The sequence below is a fragment of the Diabrotica undecimpunctata genome, chromosome 1 (assembly GCF_040954645.1).
Source record: "Diabrotica undecimpunctata isolate CICGRU chromosome 1, icDiaUnde3, whole genome shotgun sequence".
In the NCBI taxonomy this organism is placed as follows: Eukaryota; Metazoa; Arthropoda; class Insecta; order Coleoptera; family Chrysomelidae; genus Diabrotica; species Diabrotica undecimpunctata.
The window spans coordinates 62,325,964-62,341,403 of NC_092803.1; the positions used below are offsets into that span (position 1 = coordinate 62,325,964).

At 31.9% G+C, this 15,440-nt stretch overlaps 1 protein-coding gene across 2 annotated transcripts in view; it reads left to right on the top strand.

Moving 5' to 3' along the window:
- Nucleotides 1-2,423, top strand: part of LOC140450183 (juvenile hormone esterase-like) — a 49,302-nt gene extending 46,879 nt beyond the window's left edge. For both annotated transcript variants that reach the window (XM_072543650.1, XM_072543643.1), the window contains exons 10-11: nucleotides 1,934-2,075; nucleotides 2,139-2,423. In XM_072543650.1, coding sequence (XP_072399751.1) covers nucleotides 1,934-2,075; nucleotides 2,139-2,322 — 326 coding nt within the window. In that variant the 3' untranslated portion in view covers nucleotides 2,323-2,423. The remainder of the gene's footprint in view (nucleotides 1-1,933; nucleotides 2,076-2,138) is intronic.
- The last annotated feature ends 13,017 nt before the right edge of the window (nucleotides 2,424-15,440 follow it).

Genomic DNA, 15,440 nt, shown 5'->3' on the forward strand with positions numbered 1-15,440 from the left:
TTACAAATATAAAGGTTAAAAAAAAAAAAGAATTTAAAACGACTTCTTTAATAATGTACCGTCCCTGATGCACCAAAGACAAAGCGTTTAAAACCGAAGCGATTTTATTATTTTAAAAGCTGAATTTATAACTCAAAACAAAAGTTGTAATATCTCTGGTTCTAACTAACGAAAACTGATGCTTTACTTTATTTTTAATTTAAAGTATCTATTGGGATAGATCATAATAGATCATATTTAACCGATTTGTTTAAACAATTTAAAATAAATATTTATTTTGCAAAATTTTACTTTTCTCTTATTATTTTCAGAAAATATTATGAAATAATAATAATCATTTAATACAATAATATAATAATTACAGATAATATCTTTTAATAATAATTAAATAATAAAAAATTATTAATTGTTTGAGAATATACACTAGTTTTTCTTGAATTATGCTTAATATTTTTACAATTACTTTTCTCAAAAACATTACAAATACAGTTTAAACAAACTAATTATTGTGAAGTTTTGTTTAATTTGTATAATTATAAGTAAAAATTATAGAATTAATCTGTATATCGATGCTTAAGAAACAATACCTCTTATCTCCAAAATGAGAATTTTACAGAAGACACAAAAAAACTGATTTGTGCATCTATTTATTTGCATTTAAACATTTAATCTTTTGTGCGTATATTTTATATACTCAAATATACTTTTTTAACTAATCTTCGAAGTTTTTTCAGTTTTTAAGTGGATATACGTGGTATTTTTTTACGCTAGGTACATAATATTACGATACGAGGTATTATCAACAAAAACAAACAATTACAGAAATAAACGTTTAATGATATTGAAACTAAACTAAACTAACAAATTACCAAAAACAAAAATTTATTGATGTGGAAGACTGTCATAAAAATGATGACATTCTTTTGGCAAAATTTCCTTTAATTGCTGCAAGTGTTGCCATTTGGTCTGTTTTATTTTAAGTGGATTTTTGTATAATTTCGGCAATAAATCCAGAGTTAGGTTTTCTGGAATTTTTATCCGTTGTGGCAGTTCTTTGTATTCATCAGAAAAAACACATTTGTACATAATTTTACCTTCTGGCAAATATTTGAGACACCTGATTTCATTGACTACGAGTAATCCTGGCCTAATTGATGAACAAAGTTTGTTGCTGGCATAATCTGTGAAAAAGTCAAATGACAGGTATTTCACATTATATGGTCGGGGATTTTGTCGAGCTTCTTTCGTTACGCTAACATAATCTCAAGGAAGATGGATAATTCTGTTTTTTAATTTGTTTTCAATTGTGTTTTCATCCGCCAAATTACAATAGGTCTCCCCAATTTTTATATTTATTCAAGTAGTCAATAAGGCAACTAGCGAAAACAGAAGCTACAAGCTCACCTTGAGATTCATTCCACCAGTAACAAGTAGCATCATGTGTTGCTAAATCAAATATAGTGTAATTGTGGACGCATAGCTTCGTTTTGTAGTATAGGGCGCTGGCATTAAAGAATGGTGACAATTTGACAGCCTGTACATCTGCAGTCATGAGAACGCATTGGCCATCTTCAGCCCTTTTTTTTGTCTTCACTTTTCTCCTGTCGAGCTAATTCTTTTCGATCAATGTGCATTTTATAGTCATTTTGATCCAAATTTCCAATATTGTATTTTATGCACATGTCACATGCATTTTTTTAGGGTGAAATATGGAGATATTTGCCCCTAATACAACTGAATCAAATACTTGCCTACTTAAATGTGATATTTTCTTTTCTTCACAGTATTTAATATAGTGATTAAAAAATTGTGTCATAGTGGTAAACATTGGTTAAAACGGTTGTTATAGCAACACTTTAACATTAGCTATGGAAAAAATATAATAAAATATGTTAGTATCTAAAAACAAAATTATTAAATGTCAGATTTTCAGGAGCTGAAAGAGTTGGACACATGGAAGACCTCCATTATTGGTGGGAATTTCTAAATAACAATGATATGAGTCAATTTCCCGAAGAAGATCAGCTAATGATGCGCCGATTTTTGACACTTTGGACCAACTTTATTAAATATTAGTAAGTTGCTTATTACTTTCTTTTATCCATTTCCACTTGATGAGATATATATTTAAATTTTAGCAATCCAACCCCTAAGGCGGATCCACTTCTCTTGAACGTAACGTGGCCGATGTCGAATCCAGATTCGTTGACTTATTTAAATATAAATTCGACCTTTGAGGTGAGAGAAAATCCGAGGGTCTACAAAGACGTAAAGCCGATTATTGAGAAATATATGGAACCACCCTACGTTTCTTTTGGCTAACAAAATGTACATATTGTTAAAAAATAAGAAATTTTTTTGTTAAACAAATAATATTGTTGGCGTTTAAAAAGGCAAATAAAACATACATTTTTAAATGATAATAGATTTCTCTACTCAGCCAAATCCGTTTTAAAGCTGAAAAAGTCAGAAATACATTTTATATGAACCAAATCATTCTTTGCAATGCACGTCTTGAAATACAGGTTATATAGAACGAGAGGATATAGGATTTTAGACTCTGCTATATAAAGTGAAAGGTTGAACGCTAAAAAAAAACAATACAACGGTCTTTAAAATGTAGTATCTATAGGCTTACAATGCGTCGTAATTTTGAATTTTTGTGATTTCACACGAATGATTTTTTTCCTCCTAGATTTACATTTACTGATAATAAATAAGATTTGTCACGTTCGTATTATATAAACAATTCTAATAATGATGACTGCACATCTGATTGATAAGATATTTTAATAGGGTTCCCACAGAAGACGTGCTTAATTCTTGAAATCATCAAAATGACCAATTCAGCAATTCACCGTATCACATTTCTTAAACACATTATTTCAGTGAGTCGTTAACGAATATAAACATTAAAAAAACCAAGAATTAATAAATTAAAAAAAAACAGATCTCAGTTTACCCTAATCATTTGCAGTGCCATTACATTTCGTTGTTTTGTGGACGATGGTAAAATACGAAAACACTTTGTGTTTTATTAAATTGCTGTGTTTGATTTAAAATACGGAAAAGAAGTTGCAAATTCACAAATGAACTTGAAAAAGATTATCCTTTTATAAAAAAGCTTTGTAGTGACAATAGCAGGGTGAAATGCCAGCAATGTTTTTCAGAATATTCAATTCAATTCAATTTCAAAACGATTTAATTATTGAACCTAAAGAGGCCCTATTCGCTTATCACACGGCAATGCATGATATAAGCTTCAAAACATCTGATTGTACGTTGAAATTGATTTTAAAAACTTTTGAATCAAAATTTGGGGTTGCGAGAACCAAATGTGAAGCGATCATTTTAAATGTGTTGGCACCTTTGTCTTTGTCAGAGTTACACACCGACTTACAGAACGCTTTTTTGGTAAGTGTTACTAACGACACCTCAAATAAAAAGCACATGAAACTTGCACTGATTATTGTTAGATACTTTTTACCATTAGGAGGTGTACATGTAAAACTATTGAATTTTCAGTCCGTTCAGGGTGAGACATCGAAAATATTAACTTAAAATATAATTTCAACATTACGTCCTCATGACATTAGAAAAAAGTAGCTTCATTTTGTGGCGACTATTGTAATACAAATTTTGGAGGTGTGCATAGAGGACAAAATAATGTTTACAGAATACTTAAACAAGAACTCGGTGTAGATATTGTAGGAATTGGATGTGGCACACATATTGTACACCATGCACTTCAAAATGCTGTAGATGGTTTACCAATCGAAATTGAAGCAGTATGTAGTTGTCAAAATATATAAACATTTTCATATCTACACAGTTCGAGTAACTCAGTTGAACGAATTGTGTGAATGTGTAGATGTGGAATATAAAAACCTAATCCAACATGGAAGTACCAGATTTATTTCTCTTTTAGTGAGCTTTATTTTTGGTTTGTGCATGGACAATTAAACAATACTTATGGAAAAAAGTGAAGCAAGTGCGACTGGCATTATTTTGGAATTAAGAAGATTGAAATCTAATCTTCAAGAACGCATGGACAGCAATTTTGTATCACAAAAGAACAAAACAATTATTATTATAAAATCTTGGTAGTAGCCAGGATATTGATAAATTTCAAATAGAAGTAACTGATTTTTACCGACGATGCATTTCATACATTGAATTGTTAGAAGACAGTTTCGGAGGAGCCGACATTTTCGAATGGATTGGACTGAATCACACATTCTAATGCGACGAAATCGAAGGATCTGCTGAAATTATAAACAAAATACACGGTTCGGACGATCGACAAAATATTAATACTGACAACCTTTTGACAAGCTGTCACTTACGAAAGTTTTTATAGCATCAAAGAATGATGAATGGAATTCCACGACGATACAAATTGATTATGTTGACAAATGGGTTCTACTATTTAAACATTTTCATAAACCACACATCGGTTCACCCAACCTGGTAAAAATGGTTCAATATATTTTGTGCTTACCAGGCACCTCCGGTCCTTTAGAGCGTGTCTTCTCGATGATGAAACATAATATTTGGTCGGACGATAGAATCCGTATGTTGGAGTCTATCGTACAAGCATTACTATACTGTAAATTAAATTTTAATATGAAATGTAAGGATTTTTACGAAAAAATAAAAAAAAAATAACATTTTATTAAAAAAAGTACATAAAAGCAAGAAGTATGAATGGTACAAAAAATAGGTATTTTATTAATAAAAGTTTTTGGCAGCAGCTCAACCGTTTTTTTATACTTTACTCTAGCCACCATTTACTGTCCCGGTTAAGAGTTTCATAATTATGGTAAACCTAAGTATCTACTATACCTAATGAAAATAAACCACAATTGTTTGGTAATACAAAAAATTTTTATAATAATTTAATTTTATTTGCATTATTCAAAAGGACCATTCAGACATATATTGTACATTTTAACGTAAAGAATTGCTTGGATTATGATAATGTCATTATTTTTAAAGGTTGGACGATTTTTTTGGAAAATAATTATTTATTAAGCCACAATGCAACCATTAGTTTTCAAACTCTTTTAATGGTATACAAGGTTTGTCAAAAAATATTAACCTACAAATGTATGTAAGTCTATAAATGAAAAAATAATCTATTTCACGAAAACATCTGATATAAACTTGAACTCATAGGGGGGTATAGTTATTGAAAAATACGTGTAGAGGTACTGTCAGCTCGGCCCTATTTTTAAAGCGAAGTTTCCATACTGGCGTGGAATTAGTTTTTTCTTTATAGTAAAATGCTATGGCGAGCGTCACAGAACTAGTGCCACAAGATGGTGACGTCATCCGTAACGAAACTAGCGTTACAAGATGGCTTCGCCACGGGTAGCGTCACAAAAATAGCGGTTCCCCATATTGATTTACTACTCTCGATATATTCGTTTCTAGTCATCATATATTTATTCTAAGCAGGTTTAAATTAAAACCTGCATAAAAAATAACACAGATATTAAATGAGAAGTAAAAAATTAAAAGAATATTTGTCAATAAAAGATTCGATTCCCAACGATTGTCAAAATTTAAAAGTTATAAATGTCATACGATTAATAACAATATTGAATCATCTGTTTAAATTTTTAACACACGTCACGTTTTAAAATAATTTCATATAAATACAATTATAATTTTAAACCCATTATTTAGTTAATATATAAAAACTAAAATTGCTATTAAATGATATTTACTTATATTTTATTATAATTTAATATTTAGTTTGAACTTGATAGTTCTCTCAGAACTTAAAAACGTGTGCTTTGTCAACAGGTGGCGTTAGAAACAAAAATAATAATTCATTGAATTATTTGAATATAATAAAATTTGTTTAAAATATAAATAATAAATAAACAATAAAATTACTTTATATAATTTTAAAAATATCATTTTAAATTTTAAAAATATAAAAAACGTAGTATTAAGTTTTGTGCTAGTCGACTGTAGCGCTAACTTTAAAATCTTTTTGTATAAACAAAGGCCAAAGTTAATAAATATTGTGTTTTATCTCTACCTTAATGTTTAATTGTATTAGGAAATTATTATTGTATTAGGAAACTATTATGCTATGAAAACACCGTTAATTTAAGTTTTAACAAGTTTAATCCATCAACAATTTGCCGAGATAATTGCAAAAAACAATTTTTGAAGCAAAGCTTCTATACTGTCGTTGTATTACTTTTTTCTCTACAGAAAAATGCTGACTCGGGCGTCACAGAACTAGCGTCACAAAATAGCGATTCTTAACATCGATTTACTCTTGATCAATACAGACATTAAATGAGAAGTAAAAAATTAAAAGAGTGTCTGTCACAAAGGTTTGATTCGTAACGATTGTCAAAATTTAAAAGTCACAAATGTCATCCGATGCCCAACATTGAATCATCTGTTTAATTTTTTTGAATGTATTGCTTATTTTATGTATACAATATTTAAATTTACTATCAAATGATATTTATTTCTACTTTATTAATAATTTAATATTTAGTCTGAGTTTGACGGGTCTATTAGAAGTAAACAACGTATGCTTTGTTGATACGTCAGCAGATGGCGTTCGAAATAAATATAATAATTTATTATATTATTTTAATATATTAATATAATTTGTTTAAAATTTAAAAATAATAAACAAACCAGAAAATTACTTTATTCAATAATAAAATATTTTTTTTGTATTTTAGTAAAACACATTTTACAGAATAGGATTATTTTCAAGTAAATAAATATTAAATTTGTGTAGAATTTTAAAAACTAATGAAGTAATATGCAACGTGCAAGTTATAGTTACACTATGGATAACAGCCGGCTGACTGATGTTAAGTAAATTAAATTAAAAGCAAATTACTTAACATGATAAAATTTCGTTTTCAAGTCTAATATAGGTTATATTTTGTTGTGAGATGAAAGCAAAAAGTAAATAATAAAAGGTCCACGCACCAGTGGCGGATCTATGGGAAGAGAAAATAAGAAAATTTCCCCCTTAATAAGGTCCAAAATTAAAGAAAAAAATTGTTGAAACATATAAATATATTAGCTGGTATGGAACTTAAACCATAGAAAGACAAATTCAACCCAAAAAACACGTTAACTAGGAAAATTTTTCTTCTTCTTCTATTTCTTTTAGATCTTTCGATCTGTTTAATTCTGAAGCTGCCTCTGGTTAATTTCCTAGGAGGTAGATTGTCAACTGTCACTCCATCTTTTAGGTCTTCCGGGAGGTCTTGAACCGGGCGGGTTGTTTCCTAGGGCAATTTTTGGGAGTCTATTCTCATCCATTCGTCTAAATGATTGTACCATATCGTCTTACGCTGCCTTCCCCATCTTACAATATCTTGAATTTTGCACTGCTCTCTGACGTTTGTATTTCTCACCCTGTCTCTTCTTGTTTTGCCCACTATTGTTCTTAGGGTTTTCATTCCGGCAACCCTTAGCATCTGTTTCGTTTTGTTGGTATCTTCGCGCACTTCTATGCCATATGTTATGATCGGTCGTGTGCAAGTCTTGTAGATTCTAATTTTACTATATGTGCGCATATACGGATTTGACCAGACTATCCTGGAGACATCCCGAAAATGCGGATGCTTTGTTGATCTGACTTCTTAGGTCCTTTACTGGATCGTGTGTGCTTAATATATCTATACCCAAATATCTGAATTGCATCACCTGTTCTATGTGGTTGTTCTTAACCACTAACTTACATCTTAGCGGATCTTTTGCTATTGTCATACATTTAGTTTTGTTGGTAGAAATGGTCATATTTAGTTGGCGGCTTATTTGAAAGAACTGAAAGATCTGTTTCTGAAGATCATCTTCTGATTCGGCAATAATTGCTGCATCATCTGCGTAACACACCATACCAATTCTTTTGTTGCCTATTCTGTATCCGAGATTGAGATATGTTACTTTGTTTATAATTTTGCCCATGAGTAGGTTAAACAAGAAGGGGCTTAAACTGTCGCCTTGTCTAATTTCTCCCGGTGTTGGAATATTTTCAGTGAATTGGTCTCCTGCTCTAACTTTGGTTACATTGTTGTTATTTAGGTTATGGACTATCTTTGTTATGTTGGTCGGTTTTTATTTTCTATTAATATATTTAGAATGTCTCCCAGGCGAACCCTGTTAAACGCCTTCGTCAGATCAATGAAGCAAATATACGCTAACGTGCCGAACTCTATAGTTTTTTCTTTTATTTTTTTTTACTATGAATACTGCATCTGTTATAGACCGCCCTCTTGTAAAACCTTGTTGTTCTTCAGCATTAGTGAGTTGCCTTTCCAATTTTTCTTTAAGAATACTCGTGAAAAGTTTCATCGTTGTATTTAAAAGGTTTATTCCTCTGTAGTTTTGTAGGTAAGTTTTTGTCCTTTTTTTAAATATGGGGATTGTGATGCTCTTATGCCATTCCTCTGGTGGTAAGTTTGGAAAATTAAGAGAACTTAATGCATATAAGGTATTATTTATATCTTTTATGTAATTTGGGTTTTTTATGCCTTTTGGTTGGTGTTTCATTAAAAGTTTCCCCCAAAGGCAAATGTCTAGATTCGCCACTGCCATGCACTAGCACTAGGGTTTTCTATAAAATTTAAAATTTCGTATTTGTTGCAAAAGAATCTGATCCTTTCAAAACCGACGACGATACAGATTATATACCGGATGAAAAGAACAAGCGGATGATGACACAGTAGTTGACGAGCTTTTCGCTGAAAACAATGACCATTTACATATTACTTCTGAAATAACAAGAAATTGTGAGTTAGACCTAAAAATTTGAAAAGACAACATAGCAAAGAAAATGCGAACTAAAGGGAAAGCGTGTATCGGACGAAAAAATAAACTATGAGAACTGAAAGTCTATAACCATGTATGTCGATTTTATTATCGAGAATATTAATAAAACGGAAAAACGTAAAATATACCAAACATTTTATGAATTACCTTTATACGATCTGCAAACAGCCTTTCTCTCCACCCGTATAAAAAAGGTTGGCGAAGCAAGACACAATGAAGAAGCTTCTAAAAAGAAAACCTACAGCACAATAATAACTCTGTACAAAATACTTGTCTGCAAAACGTTTTTCTTACGTACTTTTGACATTTCTGTTCGCAGATTTCAGGTTGTTTGTTCAAAAATATCGGAGTTCGGAATAAGTGAACCTGATAAACGAGGAAAGAAGGAACCCCCAAACAAAATTAAACAATGATAATGCAATACACAGTAATTCGTATGCAAAATTGTTGTTACTAATATAAGTTGTATTGATTAATATAACAAACACATTAGTAATAAAGTGATTTTTATATAAATAACAAAAGTAACAAAAAAAAATATATTCAAAAATATTTGTGAAATATATTTAAAAAGGTGTCTTAAAAATACCATTATTTTAGTGAAGGAAAGTATGCAAAATGGATTTTTGTCAACATCCAGTAATGATAAATTTGCTAAAAATCTAAATGTTGTTGTTGTTATTGTACGAATTGTACCGATACGAATAGATATAGTTACAAACTGTCGATGTTATGAAGTATCACAGTTACGAAATGAGGAGTTGTGAATTTTTCGTTACCATTTGTGTAGTTACGAACTGTCGTGTTACGATATCATGGAAACTAAGATGATAGCTGAAACGAAGCCCACAAAATAAAGAAAGGGACGATTATGGCAAATAAGGAATGGATAGCGTGCGACAAGATATCAGAAAAGTAGGAGATCATGCCATGCATTAAAAAATTTTGCAAAAATGGTACTAAAATTTTTTTACATAAATTCTATTTATTGAAAACATATAGATAAAAGTGCAAACTATATGTATTAAATTTAAATATAAAAAATTGGACACATTTATTTTACCCAGCATTGCAGGGATCCATCAGTTACAATGCTTAAAACTCTCTGAGTCTCGGACTCTCGGACTCTCGTAGTCCTACCAAATTTAATAATTTAAGCTAAATGCAATTTAGTTTTAACCTTCCAGCGGTCGCGGCCTTTGTACCAACAAGAATGGTCGCGCTTATTTCCTAGATACGCTAAATGCTAATTAGTTATTTTAATATGTAGGTAATGAAATATTGTAAAATAATACAAAATATATTCGGTGGAAGATTGGTACACAGTATTTCTTAAAATTTTTTATTGAATTTTATTAAAAACAATACCGGTATCATAAATCCCAGATGTCTCCTAGCTATTGCACATTACACATATATTATATCGCAGTTTTGCAGTCTTGACAAATATGCTTTGAATGTTTCATACAGATGAATTTCTGACAAATTTCATAGCTGAAAATGATCCTTGAACGTTTATCATTTTGACAAGGCTTACATCTTCTTTTACTTGCTGTGGCCTCCTCTACAATCTCGATACCTAATTCTGCTTTTCTTTTGGAAATGTTTTCTTTGAGCTTATTTTGAAGGAAGTATTGTGTTCTTCGTTTGACGTGTCCTTTCACAAGAGCATTTGAAAGTAGTTGAAGGTTTTTCTTCCAAGTATTTTTTCGTTATTATTAGTGGAATAGATTATATAACTATTGATCGCGGCTACATTTAATATGGAAAAAAATACTACCATCGGCCATCTTCTGGTGTTTCTGGCAACATTGTAAAAAGCACAAAGTTTGTCTACTGTATCTACACCTCCCTTTGCCTTGCTATAGAATGTTATAATCTCGGGTTTCTTTTGGTCACCTGTTTGCGTCGATTGCTGCGTCATCATGTAGGCTTGAAACTAATATTACGTTTTTATAGCGCTTAGGCACGTAGAAAACAAGAGTCATGTTATTCCGAAACCCAAAAATACTGGTATTGGGCTCACGCTTTTTTGTAACTTTAAATTCATTGGGAATTTGGGCCATATTTTTTTTCATCATTCCTACAAAGGCAATTTTTTTCTCATTAAGATCGTTTATCAAAACAAAATTAGAAAACCAGTTGTCAGTGGTCAGTGTTCTCCCTGTATTAAACATAGGTGTTGTCAACCTTTTGACCACGTCTCCTGGTTTGTTACTTATCTAGAATGGGCCATCTGGTTGTCCCTGCATCCATTTCCATGAACGTCAACCATGGCAAAAATTTTAATCCCATATTTATTGGGTTTTTTGGGGATGTATTGAATAAAGGAGCTTCTTCCACGAAATGTCTCTACTTTCTCGTCAATTGTAACATTTTTTCCAAGCGAGTAAAATTTTTGGCAATTAGGCACCTCGAAAATATTCCTTATTGGGGCCAAGCGATCCATTCTTTTACGTTCTACTCTCGTAGCTATGTCATCAAAACGTAATGCTCTCATTAAAAATAGAAATCTTCTCCAACTCATCACTGTTGTGAAATCATCCATTCTCCATATTTCTTCAAGGTTTACCTCGATTAGCATGGTAAATGCTCGCCAAATAAAGCAAGCCCAAAAGGGCTGTTATTTCTAGTTTGTCTGTATCCCTGGCATCTGTTGGACGACAATAATTAGATCTTACAGAACTTATGTACTTATTTGTGAAGTTCACGATGCTCTCAATCATAGGATCAGTTATGAGGCACTTCCAAATATCAACGATGACTGTGAGATTCTTAGCTGGTCCAATGACCCCAGGGAGACGGAGTAATATATTCCGAGGTGGTCGCTTACTTTTTTGTTTGGATTTTTTTGCCAAATCCATGAGTCGAAAACTTTTCCATTTTTCTTTAGATAAGCTATAGAAGCCTCGTTGGAACTGTCAGCTTCGTCTTCGGTATTACTTCCACCACTCAATTCGGACTCAGAATCGTCATCACGTTCCGAAACATGTTCCTCTTCGTCTGTATCGCTATCATCCATACGTATATCGGTCATCCGACGCAAACATCAAATTTGTAACAGCTTCTATATCAGTGGTATCATTGAGATTGAAAATCTTCTTCTTATCCGCCATTTCTAAAATAAAATAAACAAAATGGAACTAATTGCCACAAATGGTCGCGTGTATATGGGAGATACAGACCTCTTATATCAACGTAGAAAGTTTTCAACACAAAAAATGCATGAAATAGTAATAGGTTATCAATATTACAATAAGAATGTAACTATAACAAAAAAAAAAACAGATGGTATAAAAACTTATACAAATGCAAAATTCTCAGCAACGTACTATCCCTTGACAGGTTATTTGTGCACTGGAAGGTTGCTTTAATAATGGAGTAGGAATAGCGAAAAGCAGCCGATCGCAGCGCAGCATAGGTAATAGATATTATACTAAATCTATTACTCGCGTATCTACCACATACGCGCGACCGCTGGAAGGTTAAAATTATTTTTTTAATTATCTTTTAAGAAATGCATCAATTGTAGTTATGCGTCGTTTGATTGTGTGTCATGAGATCTGATTTTAAAGAAGCAAGGTTATCTGATCTTAATTTGGACTTTGGAAGATACTTATTAGAAAACTCAGGATAAGTGGTTTTCTACTGTTAACTTCAATAATAATGTTTGACCGTAGAATTACACAATTATTTACAAAAATAACATATAACGTTTTTCTTTAATGGTCAATAAAAAAAAGATTCTTTCCTCACTCATTAAAGCTTCTATTTTCTTCCTCGTATTCTTTTTGTTCTTTGTAGTCATATTTTTAAAAGAACTGGAAGTTTTGTGTTATCAAAACAATAACAACACATATTAAATACTACAACACGAACTGTAGTTAACTTGTCAAATATTCTAGATTACAAATTACATATATTTCCATAGCAAGAGTAATACAAATCGGTCTGGAGTAGGTCAAGTAGCGACTTCATTGTTGCGCCACTATGTTCGTTCGCGCATTTTTCGATGTGTACCCCCTTTACATAAAGCTCACTTTCATAAGTATGTACTTTTTGATTAGTATGTAAATACGTCACTCACGCTGCCATTACTCATGCCACTGCCACTGCCGTACGCTCCCTTCATTGGCGGTTTTTTTTTAAAGAAAATCAAAGGACTTGCAGTGCGAGTGACAGTGACTGTTTACATTCTGCTCGCTGTCTTGTCCGTGCACGGACTTATTTGTTTATTGTTTGGTAAAGTTTTTGTTAACCATGATTAAGTGGAGCAATGACCAAGTGCTGAAGTTTTTAGAACTGTATACTAGTGAGGAATTGTTATAGGATTCTTCACATAAAGACCAAACCAAAAAGCACCAAGTAATCGATTCATGGCAAAGATCAGCATAATTGGGAAAATACCTCAACAAAATAACTGAAATCGAAACAAAAGTCACTAATGGCAACATTACAAACCCTTATATAAACAAAAATTATCAATTACATCTAAAGTAGGTGCTGATGAGGTTTTTCAGCAAATTTGGTTTGTTTTGAAATTAATGGAAAGTTTTTCGGGAACAGTTTATGATGTAGATGACACAATAAATATCGAAGTCCAGGTAAGTAAATAAAACTACAAATATTTTAACTATTATTTCTTTTATAAACACAAGAGTTGTATACTTTTTAATCCGATTAAAAACCGTAGTCAATTAGTGAGAAAAATTAGAAATAACTAAACTTGTAGAGCAGTAGTTGCTTCTCATCCGGCTGGCGGTTGTATAGTTCTTAAGGCAGATAAACCTGTATCCTGTTGCCTTAAAGAGACTTCAATAAATAACCCGTACTGAATGGTAGCAAAAGGTAGAAAGTTCCCAATTTGTGTACAAATTTTGAGGATGTCGTCTTTTCTTAAAAAATTATGTAATAAAATACAACTCAATGTTGTTATCGGTACCTTGATTAAGTCGATTTCTCTCGGTTTTGATAAAAATAGATTTGACACACCAAAATTATTTTCAACAAATACACGACTGCTTAAATGTTCGTTCATTCGTGCAAATATCGCGATTTCCTGGAAAAAGTTTCATCACATTTCTATACAATGCAAAAGCTCCATCACCTAGAAACACATAAGGTATATCCTGTTTTCTGCCAGTTAATTGGCCATCCGGTTGTAAGTTATATGCATTTAAAACTTTTATTTAAAAAATGTTTTTTATATTATTAATATATTAATAGTATATTAACAGGTTAAGCTCCACAGAGCACACGGGTGTTCGATTTTAAATTTGCCGCCTGGGCCACGGCGGACACCGGTGTCCTATTGACTTTAAATTTTTCATCATCCTTACCCGGCCGCGAGGACACGGTTTTATGCGGTTTTAACATAGGAATGTGTCCGCTATAGCCCTGCAATATAGAATGTTGAACCAGTTTCTGTGTAGCAATTCCAATTAGAAAAATCTGGTGTTAAAACTAACTTGAGGTCTTTCATTAATTATAGAAATAAGAATACCTACAATTGATGAGAAAATGTATTAAACAAATAAGCTATAGAAATACATATCTATAATAGGTATGTCCGTACATTTATTTAAAAAAAATTAATGAGTTTTGTGAAATAAATTGAAACATTCCAGAAAAACCTAGGAGTATTTTCGCACTGGACACAGTACGTTATAACTTTCTTCACTTTATTTTTATCTATCAGTCCATCCTGTTTTCTCTTGTAACATCATTTGCAGTACCGTCTATTTTTTCGTGCCTTACAGTCTAATTTTGTAAATACGTGAGCATTGAGGTTTACTTTTGCACGACGTGTACGTTCATAAAACTGGCCGCCTTCAAATTTTAATAATTCTTTAATAACTGCATATCGAAAATCATTTATGGACATGTTGGTCTGTTCGGCCTCCTTGTAGATGAAATGCACATTAACTATTGAAGTACCTAATAAAATTTCTATAGCTATTTTTTTGTACCAACGGACAGTTCGTCGCAGCACCGTACTGTAACTCGACATCTGATCGGATAAATCAATGGAGCTTTTACCTGAATTGTAAACAATTACCGCTTTCGGTTTTTGAATATTATTTCCCCGACGTTGAAGGTGAACCATTTCAGCATTGTGGCAGGTGGATAAAACGAAAACATCTTTTTTGTCATGCCACTTGAGGACACATATTCCTCTTTCATTTTCTCTGGCAATTACTTTTTTTAAGTTTTTTTTATTACTTCGGCTGGATTACCCTTGCGATTATTTCGCAAAGTTCCGAGACAATGGGTGTTGTTATCTAAAAGTATGTGCGCTAATTAAAGGCTTGTTTACCAGTTATCAGTTAAACAAATTTTACCAGAACCTAAAAGAGCTCGCGACAATTTTAGCACTGCACTGGTAGATGCTGCTAATTCATCTTGCTTTTCTTTGCCCACATATACAGTTAGGTTTCACTTATAACCATTCTGAGATCATAATTTAAATATTTTAATTCCTTATTAACCCGCCGTTACACGCGTCTTCTATTGTGACGTGGTTGCACGCGTATGAGCGTCGTGCTCACCTACATCAATTCGACTTATTTCGAGGAACAATGAATTTAAACATATATAAAACTAAAATGGGTTAT